General features: G+C 45.7%; 1 protein-coding gene across 2 annotated transcripts; it reads left to right on the top strand.

Moving 5' to 3' along the window:
* The first annotated feature begins 576 nt into the window (after positions 1 to 576).
* Positions 577 to 12706, top strand: MYD88 (MYD88 innate immune signal transduction adaptor). 2 transcript variants are annotated; one of them, XM_023921903.2, is made up of 5 exons: positions 577 to 1098; positions 5595 to 5717; positions 7296 to 7476; positions 7995 to 8086; positions 9693 to 12706. In XM_023921903.2, the coding sequence occupies exons 1-5, from the start codon at positions 744 to 746 to the stop codon at positions 9845 to 9847; spliced, it is 906 nt and encodes a 301-aa protein (XP_023777671.2). In that variant the 5' UTR covers positions 577 to 743; the 3' UTR covers positions 9848 to 12706. The 2 variants fall into 2 exon arrangements, with proteins under 2 accessions (XP_023777671.2, XP_086722600.1); XM_086866474.1 differs by lacking the exon at positions 7995 to 8086 and having other exon boundaries at positions 597 to 1098.
* Positions 12707 to 21737: the final 9031 nt, after the last annotated feature.

The following is a 21737-nucleotide window of genomic DNA, read 5'->3' as shown; positions in this document are numbered from 1 at the left end:
GTAGGAATGTAGCCATCAGGGGGTGGTTTGGGGGGAATAGAGTGAAACAGCTTTAGTGACAGCACTGTTCTCTCTGGCATAAGTGTCTCCTGACACACAGCACAGATCCCTGTCCATGACACTTCACAGGGCAGGGCACTACACTGGGACAAAGCCCAGCAGGAGAATCCCAGAATCAATTAGGCTGAAGTCCTCTGAGATCGTTGAGTCCAGCCTCTGACCCAACATCACCATGGACCCACATCCAGGCTTTCCTTGAACAGCTCCAGGGATGGTGATTCCACCACCTCTCTCGGGAAGGCCATTCCAATGTAATCATCCTTTCTGTGAAAAAATTCTTCCTGATGTCAAACCTAAACTTACCAGCACAGTTTAAGACTCTCATTTATTGCCTGGGAGAAGAGGCTGACGTGCACCTGTTTACAACCTCCTGTCAGGAGGGAGTTTTTGAGATAAAGTACCCCCTGGGTCTTCTTTTCTCCAGATGAAACACCCAGCTCCCTCCTCGTAGGACGTGTACTTCATTCCGCAGCTCCATTCCCTTCTCTGAGCCCGCTGCAGCCGCTCAGTGCCCTTCCTGCCTCGGGCCCAGGACGGGAGCGGCACTCGAGGCGCGGAGCTGCGGGTTCCGTCTGTCCTGCCGGGCCCAGCCCGGGCTGAGCGAGCGGCGGGGGCGGCGGAGAGGCGGAGCGAGCGGCGAAGCGAAAGTGCCGGGAAGGGGAAGCTGTGAGCGCGGCTCGGCCATGGCCACGGCCCCGGCGGGCCCCGCTGCCAGCGCCAGCCCCGGCCGCAGCCCCGGCCCGCCGCTGGACCTGCACGCCGTGCCCATGGTAGCGCTCAACTACGGCGTCCGCCGCCGCCTCGGCCTCTTCCTCAACCCGCGGGCGGCCGCGGCCGCGGACTGGACGGCGCTGGCGGAGGCGCTGGGATGCAGCTTCCTGGAGATCCGGCGGCTGGAGGGGCTGCCCGACCCCACGGGCTCGCTGCTGGAGGAATGGCCCGGGCGCTGCCCCGGCGGGGCCACTGTGGGGCAGCTCCTCGATGTGCTGCGCCGCTTGGGTCGCGACGATGTCCTGACGGAGCTGGCCGGCAGCGTGGGTGAGCTGGGAACGGGGAGAGCTGGGATGATAGCCCCGGGAATCCCGGAGCTTGCCCTCGGTGCTGCTTCCTCGGTGCCTGGGGAGGGAGAGGATGCTGTCCGTGTCGCTCTTTCTGCTCATATTGGACTTTGCTGCTCTGTCCGCCGAGGTGAGGTTAAGAAAAAACCCCGCTCGAGAAGCCCTTTCCAGATTATGGAGTGACATCCTCGGTGTTGTCGGGAGGACCACAAAGATGCTCCGAAGGCTGGAGCACCTGTGCTATGGAGACAGGCTGAGAGAGCTGGGAGTGTTCAGTCTGAAGAAGAAAAGGCTCCGGGGAGACCTTAGAGCCCCTTCCAGTGCCTAAAGGGGGCTTCTAAAAAGAGAGAGAGTGACTTATTGCATGGGCAGATAGTGATAGGATAAGGGAGAATGGTTTTAAACTAAAAGAAGAGAGATTTAGATTAGATATTAGATAGATACTGGGAAGAAAATCTTCCCTGTGAGGGTGGGCAGGCCCTGGCACAGGTTCCCAGAGAAGCTGTGGCTGCCCCTGGATCCCTGGCAGTGTCCAAGGCCAGGGTGGACGGGGCTTGGAGCAGCCTGTGGAAGGTGTCCCTGGCCATGGCAGGGGATGGGCTGAGATGACCTGTAAGGTCCCTTCCAACCCAAACCATTCTGTGATTCACAGAAGTCCCACCTGGCTTCCAGGAGAGACATGTGCTGTGTTTCTGCTAACCGTGAGGCCTGCAAAGTAACCTGGAGCCCTGTCTTACCCCAAACCTTCAATTAAAAAGTTTCTGTGTGTCAGAAGATGCTCTTAGCCAGGTTAGCCAGGAGACAGATTGCACTGACACTGGACAGTGTGAAAATTATGATGCATGGATACAGTGTGATAGGAAGATGTTTGTTGGGGGAGATGAGGAATGTGTGGAACTGGATAATGTCAGGGGAAAAAAATTCCATGCAAACTGAAAAAAATTGAGATAGGTCAATCAAAGGAAGGTCCTGTTCTGTGTTCCTGTGCTGTTCTGGTAAATTTTTCTTTTTGGACTCTTTGTATTCTTTGTGATCAGAGAAATTCTGAGGGAACCTAGCTGTCATCAGAAGGGAAAATTTTTGCTGAAGGATTTCCAAAGACAGAGGATTCCCTGAAGGCCTTGGTTGTATAATGGAGCTTACTGAGTTAGCAACGAGGAAGTAATAAATCTCACTTCCTGTTACTCATGGGGATAAAGGAAGATGTAGAAATCCATCTCTGTAGAAAGCCTGATCAAGAAGCAATGGAGGACTTCCCTTTGGTCCTCTGGTTCTTTCTGCTTAAGATCACAGTCTGAATGACAGGTTTTGGGAGACACAAAAGCATCAGTTTGTCTGATGTTTCTTTCACTTAAATGTGGGATGTCTTTGTGATCTGCTTATTAGAGGTCCCTAACAAATCTGGGGGAGATTCCAGCTGTGCAAAAGATCTGGGGCTTGACAAAAATATTGGGATCACCCAGGCTGGTTCTGGCTCAGGATGTGTCCCACTGGAAGGGAGTGTGGTGGATGGGCTTTGTCAGAGCTGGAATAGACTCCAGCAGGAGTGGCAAGAGCCTGGAAAAAAAAAGTTTTACCCAGAGTTAGGTCATGCTGATAAGAGGAGACAGGTAAATTCTTGGAAGAGGGACCCACTAAGGGCTGTTCAACAGAAATACTGTCTGTGACCCAGGAAATTCCTTAACTGTGACTAGTCCAAAAGATAAATTATAAAAATAGATTGTAGATTACACCTAAAAAAATAGATTTTACAGAAATGCACAGACACACACACACACACACACATATATATATATATATATATACACACACACATATACATATATATATATATGCCTGACCAGTGTGACTGTTCCTCTTTTATGATTTTTGGCTGAGGACTGCACTGAGGGCCTGTGACCTGCTGCTCGTGCTGAGAGCTCTTGCAATGTCAGAGATGGAAAGGAAAGGAAAGGAAAGGAAAGGAAAGGAAAGGAAAGGAAAGGAAAGGAAAGGAAAGGAAAGGAAAGGAAAGGAAAGGAAAGGAAAGGAAAGGAAAGGAAAGGAAAGGAAAGGAAAGGAAAGGAAAGGAAAGGAAAGGAAAGGAAAGGAAAGGAAAGGAAAGGAAAGGAAAGGAAAGGAAAGGGGAAAAGGAAAAGGGAGGAGAAAGTCTAATGTACTCTTGTGTGTGGTATCTCCTGTTGCCAGGGGCATCTTTGTGTACCACTGGAACTTCTTCAGTAGGATCCAGCTCAAAATCAGAAAACATCAGTATTAATGTCCCAGCACCTCGACCCTAACTGTGATATTCCTCAGCAGTTTATTTACCTGTAGAATCATCTTCAGGGACGTGAAGATTTTTGCTTTGATACATTTGTGCTCTTCCCTGCTGAAACTCAATGATTTTCATTTCTTCCCTGACCTGTTACAAAAATGCTACTTTCCTGCCTGGAAAGTTACTGGGTCTGTTTTCTCTGTGCTCTCATCATGCTGCTGATTTTGTGTTTTAGATTTTATCTTTCTATTCTTTTTTTTCAATTTCCTCAGGAATTTGTTTGACTGCCAGAGGAATGTAAAGCCTAGTTAGGCACTTGGTGGAGGAGGACAGCTTGGAGGAATTTCTTGCTATTTGGTTACGTTGTTTAGCATCCTTTTATGGTCCCAAAGTCATTCCAGATCCTTCTTCACTCTCATTAACCTGAACAATCAGGTGCTGTTTCCAGTTGGGGACTTATCCATCCCAAATCAGAGGCAATGAGAGAAGACTTGGAGCAAATACACTGAAAATGAACATTTCTGTATTGAGCATTATGCAATGCTGTTAAATAATTGCCTCTTCTTGCTTACTCAGCAGTATTTCAGATTGTGAACCTGGCTCCCAAGGCAATCAAAGCACATTTAAGGTGGTGGCTGTGTGCCAGTCCTTCCTCTGAGACTGCTGAACCTGTTGGGAACTTCAAAGTGACTTTAACCATGATTTCAAAGATACTGACTGAGCTGACACACCTCACGCAACAGGCAGCTGGCAGAGAGGTGGGACCTGAGTTAGGGCTTTAGTGAGGAAAGATGTGAAATCTGAACTTTCTGGCTGGTAAAGAATGTGTCTGATTCTTCCCTCTGCAGGACTGGGGAGGCTGAGGGGAGGAGAAAGGCAGATTGGGAATGCCTCAGCCTCAGGAAAAGCTTTGATCAGATCTGAGCCTTATTAGATTGGAGATAATCCAGTAACAAGATGCAAAGCTGAGATTGAAGCAGGGGATGGGGCCTCAAGCTGGGGTTCCTGCAGACCTGTCCTTGTGATGCAGGAGGACTCACTGGGCTCCCACCAGCATCCTGCACTTCCAAGGGATCCTTTACTCTGCTGTTGCACCAGTCAGCTGTGCCAGCTGATCAGTACTGATTAACACTTACTGGTTTGTTTTTTGGTTTTTTTTAATCTTAAGTAAAGGCAAAATCTCTAGGGAGTTTCATCTTTTTCTTAATTCCTGTTTTCAAATCTCCTTTCAAGTCTTCTGTAATTGCAGAGTAGCAGAGGCTGCAGAGTTTGTTGTTGCTTCTCCAAAGGCTTCACTTTTAGATTTATAATTTATTTTTAAACTGAATCTGTTTATAATAGATCTTCAGTTATCTCAGGGTGGGTGGGGTTCATGTCTACTCTGCTGGAGATAAGAGGATCCCTGTTGCTGTTGCACAACATAAAAGCTGCTTCAGGGGCCCCTTGAAATTTTACATGGTTCTGCTGTATGTGGTGAGTGTGGATAGTCATTGTCACCTGCAGTTGTCCTAGCTGGCAAAGGCTGGGGGTGTGAATCAGCTCTTGTGTGTCTGCAGAGCATTGTTAAGGCTGGAAAAGACCTACAGGATCATTAACCCCGCACTGCCAAGGCCACCTCTAAACCACGTCCCCAAGTGCCACATCTGCACATCTTTTGCATCTCTTCAGGGACGCTGTCTCCACTGTTGCCTTGGGCAGCCTTTTCCAATGCCTGACCAGCCTTCCAGTGAAGAATTGTTCCCTAAAATACAATCTAAACCTCCCCTGGTGCAACTTGAGGCCATTTTGTCTTGGCTTCTGGCTTTTTACATGGGCAGAAAGACTGACACCATGAAAACCTCCCCAACTGTTTTATGATTTCAAATACTCCAAAATGCAAAACAATGAGAGCAGATAGCAGAGTTGGGATGTGCTCTGTACCTTACTCCTGGTATTAAAGGTGTTCTGGGATGTAGTAGAGTTAAGGGGAGAAGGAAGAATAAAACAAGTAAAAGAAAGTACTTCTTAAAAATATCAAGTGTGATTTTCAGGAATTAATTGCTAGAGGAGGTGGTGGAGGCAGCATCAAAACGTTCAGAAAGAGGTGAGAGAAATTCTTCATACTGAAAAAACCAGACAGGGGGTTTCCCTCTAGCATTCCTCATGAAATAGCTATTCCCTTTTCAATGAACTCCAGCAGTATAAACTCACATCACATCTTGCCTGGTTGTGTGTTTTTGCAGAGGAGGACTGTAAGAAATACTTGCAGAGGAAGCAGGAAGAGGCCAACCAGCCTCTCCAAGTGATCAGCAGTGTGCCAAAGACATCAGAACTGATGGGCATCACCATCAGGGATGATCCATACGGTAAGAGCCTGTGCTTCCATTGCTGCCTTGTGTTGGAATCACCTTCCCTATGGGAAGTGCAAAAAACCTGGTTGCTTTCATAATTCCCACAACTTTTCATACCCCAGACCAGAATGCTTTCTTCATTTTTCCTGTTTCTTAGAGCAGAGAGGGAAAGCAACCCTGAGGAACACTTCACCCACGACCAGGCTGGCACAGAGCCACTGGACACACATGGGAGGAGACTTCATGGAAATGCATCCCTTAGCCCAGCCTGGCCCAGAGCAGCAGCTGAAAGCTCAAGGGGTTGGAGCCCAAGGGGAAAGGTGTCAGAGGTGCTTTCCCTGCCCTGTGTTTGGGAGGTGGAACCACCTTGAATGAAAAGGAAGTGGGCTTGAAGTAGGACTGGGTGTGAGTGGGTGGAGAGAGGAAATGGGCGCTGTGTGTGCAGCCCTGCATGTGCAGCCAGGTGTGTGCACATCTGTGTGCTGGCCAGTCTGACTTCAGGTGGCCACCTTTGCTGCACGTGGCCACCACTAACCATCCCCAAATGTCCACAGACCAATATTCTGGTGTTTGTACATGGCAGCTTTACCTGACGTGACCCCCAAGTTAGCGCCATGCCCCTGCAGCAGTACCCTCGGTTTGACTGACCTGGCAGACATTCCCCTTCTGCTTCACTGGATGCTTCTTGGGCTGAATCTGCCTGCTGGGTTGATACTTTCCTCAGCAGCTTTTAGAGCCTGACCTATTTTTTCACTGTGGTAGGCTTTAACTGGCATAACAAATTGAATATATCTGTAGTGACATTGATATGGAAAAAAAAAATAACACAGTTGGAAACTATCCAGCAGTGTTAAGGCACTTAATTATGAGAAACATTGCCCTTAAAATGCAGCATGTTAATATTTGGATGACTTCTAAATAAACAAGAGCTGCCAGCCATTAATGTAATTGGAAAACAGGCCTATTAGGATATGACTTCAGGTACCCAGATTTGACATCTTAGCCATAAAAACGACAGGTTCCAAATTTCAAGGCTCACCCCATATCTCCATCAACAGCAGATGGCAGGACATTGGTGAATGTTGTTTTGATTAGGAGGTCTGAATCTCTGTGACTTGAACTGGGGAAAAAGGACCCAGAGCCACAAGGATATTAGAGATGTGAAACTCTGAGTGAAATCCAGAGTGTCAGGGCTCTGAGTTGTATCCCCTAGGGTGCTTTGCTCCCTCCAGCTCTACTCAGACTCCCTGTGGCTGGATGTTATTGCCTCCACAGGTTTTGCCTGTCTGCACCTCAGCTCCTTTCCCTAACCCCTGCCAGGCAATGTGTGTGTGTGTGTGTGAACAGCCTGGCCAGTGAAAGCAGCCAGGGCACTGATATGTGTTACCTCCTGCCAGCCCTGTTAAGGACAGGAGTCTGGGCTGAAGGGCAGCTCATCTAATAAAATGCTAAATTCCCTTTGCAAGTTTGGCCAGAGCTTTTCTGTCAGACTCCTGATTCTGACTTAAAGTCTGTGGGAGCTCTTGAAAATTCACTATAGGAGTGAACTTCATTTATAGTAGAAGATGACAGCTACATTTTTAATGGTTTCAGGGAGTGGAACAGAGATATTTGATGCCTTCATCTGCTACTGTCAGAAAGACCTCCAGTTTGTCCAGGAGATGATCAGGGAGCTGGAGCAAACAGAGTTCAAACTGAAGCTCTGTGTATTTGATCGGGATGTCTTGCCAGGAACCTGTGTGTGGTCCATCAGTGGAGAACTTATAGAGAGGAGGTAAGTGAACCGTGGCTGTTGGGGCCAGCTGTGAGTGTAGTGGAACACTACATTCATTTTGCAGTGATGTCTGCAGCGTGGTGCCAGTCAAACAGCAAAATTCCACAAGAATGTCTTAATGGGGTTGGATTTATGCTCTTGGCTCAAAAATGACGACTCAGCCACATTCCCCAGTGTGTCGCTTCATTGTGTTCATGAGGGAGGTGCCACTGTGGTGATGCTACTTATGTTCAATCACTTTTCTTTGCCTTGTGTGTCATATATAGACACAGGATCACATGAAGGTTGCACTGACAGTCTGGACTTCACTGTTTCCTCATTTTTTTGGTATATGAGTGTGTATCTGTAATCAGGTTTTTCGCTGTAACATCACTATGTGTCTGTCTGTTAATTCCTGCTGGAACACAGCCAGATCCTTCTCCACTGGAGCAATTCAGAGCAGTAAATACTTCTCTTTGTGGAAATGAAAACCATCTCATTTGACATTTTATTTGTTTTCTCCCCTGGTTACTCTCCAGGTGTCGGAGGATGGTGGTTGTCGTTTCAGATGACTACCTGGAAAGCGACGAATGTGATTTCCAGACTAAATTTGCTCTTAGTCTTTCCCCAGGTAACATCACACAAATATCCCATTTACAATTGCACATTATCATTTTTGTTAGAGTGACATCTAAACCTTCAGCTGAGGTCAGTGGGCACTGTACCATTGGAACTAACAGTTCATAATGGTTCATAATTTGGTTGTGCAGGCTTGGGCTCGGTCCCTTGCCCTGCTCCTGACCTTCCTCACGTGGCCGTGAGGGAGAAGCTGCCTGTGCTGCACTGCTCCAGCTGTCAGTGGGATAATGCTGCCTGCTCCAGAAATGTCAGAGCTGCATGTCAGACTTGTGAAGGATTCCCACATCCATACAGGAAAATTTGCTGCTTAAGAGACAAGTAGTATAATAAATCCAGGATGTGAGTAAAGCTGGGAATTAGGTGACAGGTAATGAACATGCAGATTTCAAGACCAGCCTGGGTGGGGCTCTGAGCAGCCTGATCTAGGTGTTCCTGCCCATAGCAGGAGGGTTGGAACTGGATATTCCTCAAGGCCTCTTCCAATCCAACCCATTCCATTTTATGATTCTTGCAGGAATCCTTGAGCATTATGGATAGGTAAACAAAATATGAAATGAATGTTCAGCTTAGGTTGGGAAATTTTTGACATATTTTGTTCTGAATTGAAAAGCCACCAATTTACTTCTGCCAGGTCTGTTGTGATTGCTCTTCTCTAGCCTCTAGTTGTTCTACAGTTGTCTGTGTTGCTGGGGAGTAAGTGCAGCCCAGCCTAATAGTATGGACGATATGTAGAATTGGGAAGAATATCTGGATATAAAGTCTCTTTTCTAGATGAGGCATCTGACATGATATTATAAAGGATATTACAGAGGTTAGGCTGGAAACTGGTGGCAGAGACATGAATTCACTTCATCTTCCTTGACACATTAATTTCATATGATATCAGTTAATCCATTGAACACTCCCAGGACTTTGTATCAGTCCCCAGTTGTCAAGATTTGTAGAAAAGTCCTTTTAGTTCTTCATAGTTGTTTTTTTTTTGTGGGCATCACACTTTCTGTTAGAACAGGAAAAGAAGTTCTATCTGTATGGAATGACCTGAGCTCTGCCAGTGAGAACACGGGTGGAAGTACAGGCTTAGAGAAGTCACAGCGTTCCCTGTTTGTGTGGGGTGTTAGTAACACACAGAAGGGTTTGGTGGCAAGCCCTGGGAGCTCCATGGATTACTCCAGCATCTGCTGCAGTTAGGAAATCTTGGTTATTTGCCTCATCCCAGTCTCAGTGTCATCACTTGTGCTGGGCACAGTGCAGGTGGTGGCAGGTGTCCCTGTGGAGAGCTACAAGGGAAGAAACTCCTCTGTAGAAGAGCTGCTCCTTCAAGCAGCAGCAGTCACAGGGAGGGTTTTCTCATCTCATGGTGTCTCAAAACCAGCAGCCCATGTTAGCAGGGGAATTCATTGGGGAATATCTGCAGCCTGAGCAAATCAGGATTCAGAGATTTGCTCTCCAGAGTGAGAGCTGGTTGCAATATAATCAGATGATGCCCAGTCAGGAGCAGGCCTGGATCTTATGATGTGCATGCTGTGGTGGGTAGGGAATGGATGTGGGCTCTGCCTGTGGCTCTGGGTAACCCAGTGCCTGTGTGACCTCTCTTTCAGGTGCTCGTCACAAACGGCTGATTCCAGTCAAGTACAAATCCATGAAGAACGAGTTTCCAAGTATCTTACGGTTCATTACGATTTGTGACTACACCAATCCTTGCACCAAAAAATGGTTCTGGACAAGACTGGCAAAATCCCTCATGCTGCCCTGATGCAAAGTCCTCTGAGCTGGGTGCTCTTGTAACCTGTCCTGGCTGTGCCTTCGGACCAGGGGTCCTTGACACAGGGTCTTCCACCACTTCAGAACCTGGATCCTTGCTTGGAGCCTGTGACTGGGAACAAAGAACTCTCTCCAGCACTTCTTCACAACTCTGAGGGGAAATAAAGCAACTCTGTGGGTGTTCCAGGTTAAGTTAGTGAGCAGCAGCATCCAGCATTTGTGGAGTAAGCACGTGTGCTAAAAATACTGAAAATATACATTTAAAGAGTGTTTGATACAAGAAGACTGTTGTAAGAATTAGCGAGACCTCAGAGCCTCAAACTGCAGGTTTTGTCAATGTTTTAAAAGCTACAGTAACATCAAGGCTTGTGAGAATTCTACCATATTGGATAGGTCTGTCTCTATTCAGGTCCCATTTGATTCAGTGACCTTATACTAGCATTTAATATTCCCAGATATTACTAAATTTCTACTTCTCCTTCAGGAGAAATTCAGTCTTAAAATACATCATTTAGTGACAGTCCTTACTACACAAAGCAGGGGCTGCTGTTGCTCATTGACTTGACCAAGGTCTGCATCTAAGTGGGTCCAGGTCTCAAAGTCTTTCACCTTTAAAAGCCTTCCAAAACACAGCAGCTTTTGGGATGCCTCAAAGGCACAGGGCTTAACACTGAATAAGGAATGTATTAAATTGACATTTGGGCTGTTTAAAATATGGAGGTGAATGTAATATTAATAGGAAAGAGCCTAATTTAATTAACTGCCACAATAATGACCGTATTTCTGTGACTAAAGCTCGGAGCAATGTCAAGATTGCTCTGCTTGTTAGACTTGGCTTTGAATCCTGCCTGTGACTAGTGGATCTCATCAATGCTCCAGGGTGGAGATCAGGAGTTCTACCCAAAGGAGTGTTTAAAGCAATCCATTGGTGTATTAAACAGATTTACAGTAAATATTGACTTTTTAAATTGGGGAAGAGAGGAATCTTGCTTATGTATCTGCTTGAACTCTGCCCCTTTGTTCATTACTTCAGCCACTGACTCATGTTGATTTTACAGCTTAATGTTTTACTAGTTTACATTTTTAAGGTTGCATCTGGATGTGATTTTATTTTTTCAATTTTAGCTTTGTTTTAAAGCATTACCAGGGCTGAGACAGAAATGTGCTCCTGCCCCCTCCTTCACACTCCCTGTCAGTGAATGATCCCTTACCAGGGAGGGATGCTGCCAAATCCTGTGCAGGTGCTGCTGCTGGTTCCTCCGGGCTGACAGAAGCAGCCCTTGACCTGAACGTGGTGAAGCTCATTCATGCACATCATGTTGGCAGCAGGAGCCATTTTTGGATAGACCTGGAAGCTGGGTGTTTCTTCTACAAAAGAAACTGCTGCCATCGTGCCAAGGTGACATTTGCACCTTCCTGTGCTGCTAGAACAAGTGAGAAGTCTGTGGGCAAGGGAGGAGGAAAGTTAAGTTGATGAGGGGTTTCTGAATAGTTTGTCTTTGTGTCCTATTGCCCTGGGGCCTCTCCTGCAGAATGGAGACAGCTGCTTGCCTCGGGCTTTCTGCATAATCGTTAAATGTTAATTATAGGAGATCTTCAGGAGGCTGCTTGATCCCCAGGCACTCCGGGGGCACAATGAATTCTCATACTCTGGAGAGTCTGTAAACATAATTATGGGTCATTACTCGCAGGACCGAACCGGATTCCTCCTGCCTGGGGAGCTGGAAGGGCTCTGCTGGCTCGTTCGGGGGAGCTGAGGCAGAGGAGCCCGTGCTGTGGACGCTAGAGGGAGGCCATGGCCCACGCTGGCACCCTGCGAGGGAATCGGGTGGGATGGGGAGACACGGCCGGGATGGGCCAGCAGGGCACTGACCGCTGCCTGGCATGGAAAAAACACAAGTGGGTTCTCCTCCTCTTCCCCTTCCTCCCTCTTCTGAGCAAGGTATACCAAAACCAGCAAGAATTTTGGCAGCTTGAACCTCTTGCAATGTGTTCTGAGTCCTGACGTTTTGGGACTTGGCATGTTCCATATGAGGGGAAAATAACAGCAGGAAAAATGATGATGTTTGTAATAGATGATTTGGTGATTTCCCAACAGGGAAAGTGCTGGTTCTGGAAGGGAAAGCAAACAGAGGAGCTGAATTTCTAAATTTTTTGAGTTCCAATAGATAAAAGCCATATTCCAGTTAGTGGTTGGGATCTTGTTACCACCCTGCTTGTGGTGCCCTGGCCCTTTCTCTCTGCTTGGCTTGGATGCTGGGAAGGTCTTACTGTTATGGGGCTGTTGCTTTAATACAATTACTATTTCCCTTATAGGCTAAAATAATTATTTTGGGGTAAAGTGAGGTAAATGCCCTAAAACATAAAATATGCTTTAAATATGTATCCTCTTCTATGTAAACCCCAGAGTTTATGCACTTTTACACTTTTATATCAGCCTTGTCACAATAACTTCAAGTGTGACATTGTGAATTATACAAAATGTGGTTGTGAACCATTTGCCCGTTTCAGTAGCATTTGGGGTTTCCTCCCCTCTTTCATGCTCAGTGGAAGGTCAAAATTTTTGAACACCTTTAAAAAAGGGATTTATAAAATTGTGATGTCACAGGGTTTTTTTTCTATTTTGTCTCTGTCCCTCTCTGAAATTCTTTTTGTTGAATCTGTTAGTCCCAAAACATTTATTTTTATATACATACATATATATTTATAATAATTTTGTGTCCTGATACAAAGGGGGAAAGCATCTGTCTTTATAGGCATTCTGAGAATAGACAATGTTCCTGTTTTTCTACTCAAAAATCCAAACTTTTGCTACTTGTGAAAACATTTTAAAATAAATAATGAAAACCCAGCAGGCTGAATCTGCTTTGTGGGCATCGAAGAACAAAACTGTGTCTCAGAATGGAGTTTAAGTGAGGAATGATATGGGATAGTTATTTGCTTTTCATGTTTTGTCTAAGTAACTTCATCAGAGGGGTGGCTGGTTGTGCCTGGGAGAGAAAGAAATAGAGTTGTGTCATACCAGGAGGAAAATGTATCAAGGAATTGTACTTCAGACATGTGTTTCCTTTCCAGGTCTTGTTTTTTGTTTTGTGATCTGTGTTGCCATCCTGGATTTCTTCAGCCCTGGTGCCCATCAGGCTGGAGGGGATGGAGCCAGGGCTCTGCTGGGATGCTGCTCCTGTTCCACACCCTCTCTGGAGGCCCCAGCAGGGATTAGGACAGTGCAGCGATCCGGGGGATTCTGCCAGCTTTATTTCCTTTGGCTCGCAGTCAGTCCAAGGCAGGGAAATAACTTAGAAACCCAGCAGCTGTCAGGCCAAGGCCCCGCCACAGGAAAAGACGAAGGATCACTGAATCACGGAAGTGTTGGTTGGAAGGAATTCCTGGAGGTCAAGGCTGAGCTGCTTTTCCCCATGGGAGGGGTCATACCCTAAGCCACTTGCAGGGCCACGTTCCCTATAGAGCATATGAAGTTGTGTCTCTGCTATGGCTACTATGAACATATGGACAGCAGTATGGAAACCATCCCTGGATAGAATATTCTAGATGGAAACTGCAAGAGCAGCCTGCCAGGAGGGTCCCATTCCCTGGAAGTGCTGGCATCCCATCACTCCCAGTGCAGCTTTACACGCTCCCCTGCTCTGTGGTTTGGAGCAGTAAATGATTCTTGCCTGTATTTGAGCCTGAGCTCTGATTCAGGTGGGGTTGAGGGGTCCAGCAGCTGTGGCTCTTTTCCAGCAGTCATTCCTGTTGTGCTAAAGAAATATTCCCAGTCTTCTGTTTTACTTTGGTGCAAGAATGTTGGTGCCATTTCTTCATTTACTGGGGGACAGTATTTACCTGGTAAAACTGCTGCAGAATGTTCTCAGCTTCAGAAAGAGAGGGTGAGAGGTCAAGTATTGACCTCAATGGATCAAATTCCATTCTTCATTTTCACCAATGTGACAAGAGTTGTGTTACCATGAGGGAAGCACTGTTTGGTCCAGAGGGCACATTTACAGGAATAAAATTAGCATAGGGAAGAAAGTGTAATCATGCATAAAAAATAGCTAGAAAAACGTTGCTTGAGCATCCTGGAAACAGTTTTTAATAAAGCAATAAAATCAAACCCCCTAAGGTTCATACTGCTGGGAAACATGCTCAGAGAACTTATTACAGAGCACCTCTGTCAGGCCATTTGGGGCTTTACAACATATGCTGTGTACAAATATTCGCTAAAGGTAATTTTCTCTAGGTGTTACAACCATTTTCATATCCCCACGAGGACTTTGAGATGACTTTGAACCCAACCCAACCTCTTGATCAGCATTATCAAGCCCATCCCTGGAAAAACTTGTTTATTTTGCAACAAAATCTGCAGTCAGGGACTGAATAGTGTTGTATTCACTCTGGGGTTGTGTTGCACTGCGAAAGTTTAATTAATTGAAGCTGTGTTTAAGTCTTAAGCAGTTCCAAAGTCTGATTTACAAACAATGCATTTGCTGTTGTAGGGCAGAACCCAGCTTAGCAGAGCCTTCTCCTCCTATTCCCACTGATAAAGTTGCTCATGCCATGGCAGAGGTTGGGGCTGTCCTTGCCCACCAGACAGCCTGATCCTTTTATCTCAGCTGGATAGATCATTCCCACAAAGGCAGGGGACACATCCCTGCAGTTCAGAGCATGAAGGTTGTATCAGCTGCACATGGAGTTTCTCCTGCCTGGCAGCCAGCAGAAAGATTTTGATTCTCATTTCCCCAGTTCTTAGTCTTGCTTAGGATTTGGATGGGGCTGGACAGGAAGGACGGAATGAACATATCTCTGTTGTCCATGAAACACTTAACTATGGCTCTCTGTATAAGGTTGCTTGGAATTTTTTCTTCCTCCTGTTTCCACACGCTTCCCCACTGCCTTGGAAGGTGGGACAATGTGCAGTGTGTCCGGCTGAGCCCAAGGACAGCACAGCTGTTTCATTCTGTGCTTCTGAGCCTCCCCTTCCCAGCAAACACAGAGAACCCCTAGTGAGGAGGCAGGTGGCAGATGGCTGAGAGCACAGAGGCACTGGGAGGAACATGCCAGCGTTTCCTCAACAGTCAAGCATCCAAACTCTCCCCAGACCAGACAGATTTTGCACAGCTCAGTCCTTCTGTGCATTCTCGCAGGGAAAGAGCAAAGCAGCGTGTCTGGCTGGGTGCCAGCCTGCAGGAAAAGATGCACTGGGTCCTGCTGGCTCCTGAGGGGAGTGGCTGCTTATTCACCTGTGCCAAGACAGCAGGAGGGCTCTGCAGAGGAAGCAGTGACGTGATGCAAGACCATGAGGAGAACCCTTGCTCCAAGCCCAGTGAGAACATGGCAGCTCAGTGCTATCAGACTTCTGTGGTTTCTTAATGAAGTCAAAGTCATGAGGTGATAAAATAGGTCTTTATCCACTGTTTAGGATGCCAGTCAGGAACTCACAGGGAATATGTTCAGTCAAATGTGGGGTTACCATGAAGTGAACTTTCACAAAGTTTTTGCAATATTTTTCTGGCTCTGATCTTCAGCTGTGTCTGCCTTCTGTCTGTGTCAGCAGAATGAGATGTATGAGCTGCAAGACCTGAGGTGTTTAACTGCTCATGTGCCATTTCTGAGGCTGTTGCCTCAGAAACAAATACAGCTCAGGACAGGAAAAACTGGGAAAGTAAACCTGAAGTTCCATGTGCTCTTTCCTGTCCTGCTGGGGTCATGGCAGACCCTGCTGTCAGCTTTACAGCGACATTTTCAAAAGTATTCAAAAATCTGTGTGACAGATTTAAAACTGTGGAATCATGGAAGATTGAGTGTTTGATTTTTGGTAGCACTTGACAAAGAGACCCCCAACCCCTCCCCCCCACAATGAAATATACAGGGAAATGAGATTTCAAGTGCTTTGAGCCAAGGAATAAATTGGACACTGGCCTTGAAATATCACTGTCTCAGTATCTCTAAAACCTTGCACAGGTATGTAAAGACCATAATTTTTCAGTATCAGTAAAGGGCTTTTGAGATCTTCAGAAAGGCAAAGAAAAGCATCACATTTTTTTACTTTAAATCTATTTAGTCTTAAAATTAATATTCCCTGCTTTTCCTAACAGTTATTCTCTAGACTCCTTGGTGCCTTCACTTTTCCTAGCACTGCACCTGGCATCTGCTCAGCTGTGTTGTGTTTGTGAGCATCAGGAGTGGAAGCTTTTCAGGTTCCCTCTCAGAATCTCGCCTCATCAGCATGCTGCTCTTGCCAGACAGGCTTGTCTTCAGCTTCCAAGACATGCATATTGATCAGTCATTTCCTTTTGTTACCTTGCATCCTGCCATCGATTTTAATTTTTCCCTACTGAAGAGGAAGCATTCAGTACACACAGAATTACCAACGATGAAATTTTTGCTTTCCACACCTTTTGCCAGGTGGTGCCTGTGCTCAGCTCTCCAGAGCTGTGGATCTCTCTCCCTCTCAGCCAGCAGCAATCTGCACAAATCATGCAGCAGTCAATTTGTGTCTATTAAATCAATTTCTGATTCTCTGTGACAGCTTTCCCTGCTGCATGATTTCACACGTCAGTGGTTTGTTTCTGAGGTGCCATGTGGGTTTTTTTCTTTTTTGAAGGGGTGATGGTGATAATCCATTTCGTTTGCAGATAGCTTACTCATGTCTTCTCAGATCCTCTTTCCTGCTGCTCTTTATGGGAGTTGTACAACTTCAAATGACTCCTCTTGTGGCTCCTCTCTGGCCACAGGGCTGTTCCTGGGCAGTTCCCTGGAGCTTCCTGCTGCTAAAGTGGAACAGCTTCTCCAAGACAAAGCTGCAGCTTGGTCCTGTACCTCCCGCCACTATGGTGCAAAATACCAAAGCTGGGAACTGCTGTGATTAATTAATTCCTCTCCTTCTTCTTTCCAAAATACCTTCTTAGATTGTTTCCATCTTTTAAAAACATTCCTGCCTCTCAGAGGGCTTTCATTACAAATATTTCCTGAAGGCCCTATATGGAAGGATCTTTGTCCCCTCCCACTCTCTCTGATTCTAGGTTTTCCTTTAGATACACAGAAAGGATCCTATTTTTAGCAGCTAGCAGTCAATGGCACAGGAATTCATGAGTAGGGAGGAAAGGATGTGAACTATCCAAATATATTTTTTTAAATGAGATCTCTTTACATTCCTATCGCCACAGTAATAAGCCCTGAGTCAGTGTTACACTGAACTATTAGACCACTATTGTAAACTTGTGTCACTAGAATCTGCTAATGTGAGCTATAAACCTTGTCTGCCTTCTGGTTTGCTGGGTTTGAGAAGATATTGGCTATTTATAAAGATAAGAACAGTATTCCCTCACAAATTTTATTCCCAGATGGCAAGAAGTGAATGAAATCTTATTCAACCCTATCTTTCTATTCCTAGGGTTTCTTTTCTCATTGCCCTTTCAGAGAACTCCTCTTACTTCACTGCAAAATTACAAAAGAAGTTTTATTTGATTTCTTCAAAGTTTGCCAGCTGTAAATTGGGTCCAAGCACTCCCAGGTGAGAGAGTGTCCATGCTGTACCACCTGGGAGCAGCAGTGTCACCTCCAAAAACTGCTTTCTCTGCTCAGTCCTGACATGGCATCTACCAGGCTTATTTTGCACTTTGAAGAACCAGGGGACAAGCTCTGAAACACATTCTCATCCCTGTCCCAGTCAGCTGCTTAGAAAACGCTTTATAATGGAGATTTACCCACCACAGAAGAGGCTGGTGGGAAAACCTTTCTGTCCTCAGAAGCTGTGGAATTACCAGGCTGAAAAGAGGTACAGGCATGTGAAGTGTTTTTCATTGGCTTCTGTAAGACAAAGAGGTATGAAGAAAGCATTATTGTAAACCAGAGCAGAGCAAGGGCTGATTATTAAATGATGGCTCAGGTATGTGTTAATTGAGATCCTATTATAATTATTTCTCAAGCCTGGCATTGATTTTGTATTAGATTGGAAGAAGGAAGCAAAGCTTTAATTTGTTACAGAGAGGGTTAAACAGCTTTCAATTTATATACTAAAAAACTCATAAACTTAGAAGAGTAAGAAGAAAAATACTTGTCTTGGTCATAAACTCTTTGCTTGTTCCCTCGATCTTAAAATCTGGGATATATTTTCAGTGAAGGAAGTAAGAGAGCAGCACAGAGTTTCTGTTGAGGGGCAGGGTGCTGGGATGAGAAGTGTGTTTGCAGAGCAAAAGCTGGTTTCAGTAAACACCCTGTGAGAACCAGAATTCACCTGTAAAAACTGGGCCTTCAGCTACTTGACTTCAAAGTGACCTCAGAGCTGAATTTAAAATGGCTCAGTGATGGGGTGGAGATACAGGGTAGCACACGGGATCACTTAGGAAAACCTGCTGGTGTGGTTTAGACTGGAATTTAGCTTGTGGTTTGAAAACAACTATTATTAAAAGCTTGCACCAGTTGGAGGGTTTGAAATCACTGCTCTTTCCTTTACTGCAGGGTCCTCACCTCATTTCTCCAAAGCAAAGCTGCCAGAAGAAACCCCTGGAGATCAAGTGCAGTGCCTGTCTTTGCTGGAGAGGAAACTGCCTTGTACTTAGTTAAGTAATCAGCTACAGTTTGATAGAGTAAGGTCCCGTCAATAAACCTGGAAGTGTTTCCATGAAGAGAGAACAGCAGGCAAATTCTGCAGTGGAACAAGGTCAGGCATTCTGCTCGAGGACACGGGCTTGCCCAGCTCCAAAGGCAATAAAACAGGCATTGTTGGGCTTCCCTCAGCCCAGGCCTGTACCAGGCAGCTCCACAGGCACATTAACTGCCATTGTTTGCACCAGCCCTGGGAGCCACTGCACTTACACACAGAGGTTTATGGTGCCTTAAAGAGCCTTAAACCATAAACATGTCAACAAATGCCACGGCCCCGAACACCGCTGAACTGTGACAGCAAATGTCTGCATGGCTGTGTTGAAAGAGAACTTTGACTTAAAGTCTAACATGAAGAAAATTAAATATCTGAGAGGCTACATGACTAGAAAGATGAAATCTGCAGAGCTTCAGTATACAAAATGGAGTTTAAATTAGTTTTCTGCAACCCAAGCATGAATTAAGTTCATTTATGTTCACAGTTGTGATGATGATCATAGAATCATAAAATAGTTTGAGTTGGAAGGGACCTTTAAAGGTCACCCAGCCCAACCTCCCTGCAATGAACAGGGACATCTTCCACTAGAACAGGCTGGTCAGAGCCCCATCCAACCTGGCCTTGAATGTTTGCAGGAATGGGGCATTACCACCCCTCTGGGCAATCTGTGCCAGTGCCTCACCACCCTTAAGATAAAAAACTTCTTTCTGATATCTCATCTAAACTGACAGTCCTTCAGTTTAAAGTCATTCCCCTTGTCCTTTTGCAACAGGCTCTGCTAAAAGGTTTGTTCCAATTTTGTTACAGCAGAGATGTTCCAGCATCTTTGTGGCCTCCTCTGGATTCACTCCAACAGCTCCACATCCTTCCTGTGCTGGGACCCTAGAGCTAGATGCAGCTCTGGAGGTGGGATCTCACCAGACTGGAGTAGAGGGGCAGAATCACCTCCCTTGATCTGCTGACAAAACCCATCAAGGACCCTTCCCAGGTGCTAAAGGTTGCAATGCCTGTGTGCTGAGCATCAAAAACCAACCTGGGAATTAAACATTATTTTTACAATATTACATGGATGGAAAAACCAAGCTAAGAGCTGGACAGTGCCAGTAAGTTTCACTGGAACAATAAGTAATTGGCCCAGAAAGGCAGGAAACCATGTGCCTTACAAGAAGGGGAGCATTTTGTGTGAGAGCATGCTTTGTGTGCCTGGTGTGCCAAGGCTTTGGCAGTGGAACACCAGCCCCAGGATATCAGTGAAATGCAGGAACCAGGAGAAAGCCTCCACTTTGCTTCAGAATCAGTGGAGGACGAGAGCCCTGCCTGCCCTGATCCGTGGTGTTTTACTAGAAATCAAAATATTCAGGAAACCCAGCTCTGGAATTTATTTTTTTCCTCAGGGATTTTTATTTTTTTTTTCTCAGGCTGCAGCCTTCCCACCTGAAAGACATCTGAAGTTTTTCCACTTCTCAGTCTCCCCTAAAGCCCAGTCCAGAGTGGAGGTGGATAAACCAGGAAGCTGCTTTTCCACTGCAGATTTCCACTAAAATTTCTTGTTATTACAAAAGAACACTTGATTCAGCAGCACCACTTCTCAGTTTTTTCCTAAATAGAGGCATTGCCTCTGTCCTGAGGAGCTCACAGCCTACATGAGGCAGGCAAAATACAGCAAATCAGGAAACAGAGGAAGAGCAGAAGTGATGAAAGAGGAGAAGGTGCTGCTTGGAGGTCTGAAGCTCGCTAAGGAGTAAGAGCTTTGTGGAATCCAGCCTCATGTTTTCATCCCTCAGCAGACTCAGGTTGGAACAACCCACTAAATGAATGAGTGCAACAGCAAACCCTGACTTTTGAGAGACTCAAAATGCTGAGTTCATTTAAAAAAATAATGCAAAATTTATGAGACTTGGAGTCCATGAGTGAATGAGAGATCTGGGTTAAAAAATATGGAAATGCATTTTTCATGGCAGAGCTGGAAAACTAAAATGTAGCACTCATCTCTCTGTGCTCACGTGGCCACTAGTGGTCTTGCCAGTGAACATTTTAAATTTTAATTTTGATCAAAGCCTGTGGTTATTCCTAAAGAACAAGGCACATTGTGGACCTAATCCTACCCCAGTGGTCTAAAGCAGTAAGAGTTTTAGCATTGCCTTCAGGGAGAAGATTTTCAACCCAGAATAAGAGAATCCAAAAGATAGTTCTGAATTTAAAAGCATGTGGTAAAATTGCATGTATAAGTCTCTTTTTGTTGGTGGTGCCTGGCTCAGATCCATTTTTAACATGCTGTTAGCTATCAGAAATACGACACTGGCTACCCGGGTGCCTGCTCTGGGGTAAAACCTGTTTTTAATTGCTATATAAACTCATTTTATAACATGGTTAAAAGATCACAGAGAAGGTTCCGAGCAGTAATTAAGGCATATTTAGCAAATATTAAAAATGGCTCAGCAGGGGAATGTTTAACACAGACAAGCAGGAAAACAAACAGCTTTTCAGTTGGAGGTTCTGCCTTATGACAGAGTTGTGGAGTGCCTGCACAGCAGTGAGCGAGATGGGGCTGTGGCACTTTCTGTAGAACACAAAAAAGAGTAGAAGGAAGGAGCTGGTGTCCTGCATTAGGGCATGAGTGAAAGCACTGTGGTCAGACCGTGCCTTTGCCAGTGGCCCTCTACAAAGCCTGGTTCACCAGAGGCATCCCAGGAATTTGTCCTAATAAACTAAAAATACATATAACTGATGTTCTTTGACCCACAGAAGGGCCTGACATCAAGCCACGAGAACAGTGACCAGCAAAGAAGGATGAAACCTGATACTGAGATTCCAGTCGGTTCTCCTAATGGTTACAGTCTTGCATTTTAACAGTCAGTGTTTTATCTATTTTCATGTTGGAGAAAAACAGTAATCCTCAAACTACAAAAAATGTAAATTTATATATATTAGAGAGAGACATCAGCCTTTGTGAGTGCATGGTGCCACTCACTCTTGCATTCCTTACGCTTTTAAATTTCAATTTGTTTTCCTCAATGACCACCAGATGTACTCCTGAATGCATCCAGATAAAAAAAGCTCCGGGTGCGAGGCCTTAAACCATAGGATGAGCGTGCAGGACATCTCCATGAGGCTGTTGGACATACCCACGAACGCTGGAACTGCAGCGTGGAGCGGAGAATAGCCCATCCTCAGGGGCTGCAAGAATACCAGGCCTCCTGATGCCTCACACCCACAAACTATTTTTAAGCACGGAATGTGCATCCCTGGAGCGCCTGGGCCAGGCCCTGCTCCCGCCCGCAGC

Source organism: Cyanistes caeruleus, chromosome 1, assembly GCF_971803275.1.
Source record: "Cyanistes caeruleus chromosome 1, bCyaCae1.hap1.1, whole genome shotgun sequence".
In the NCBI taxonomy this organism is placed as follows: Eukaryota; Metazoa; Chordata; class Aves; order Passeriformes; family Paridae; genus Cyanistes; species Cyanistes caeruleus.
This window is presented reverse-complemented; position numbering and strand designations above follow the sequence as displayed.

Coding starts and splice junctions, on each gene's coding strand:
- MYD88 (XM_023921903.2), top strand. CDS start 744: ATGGCCACGGCCCCGGCGGGCCCCGCTGCCAGCGCCAGCCCCGGCCGC. Junction 1,099..5,594: donor GGAGCTGGCCGGCAGCGTGG/GTGAGCTGGGAA, acceptor GTGTTTTTGCAG/AGGAGGACTGTAAGAAATAC. Junction 5,718..7,295: donor CATCAGGGATGATCCATACG/GTAAGAGCCTGT, acceptor TAATGGTTTCAG/GGAGTGGAACAGAGATATTT.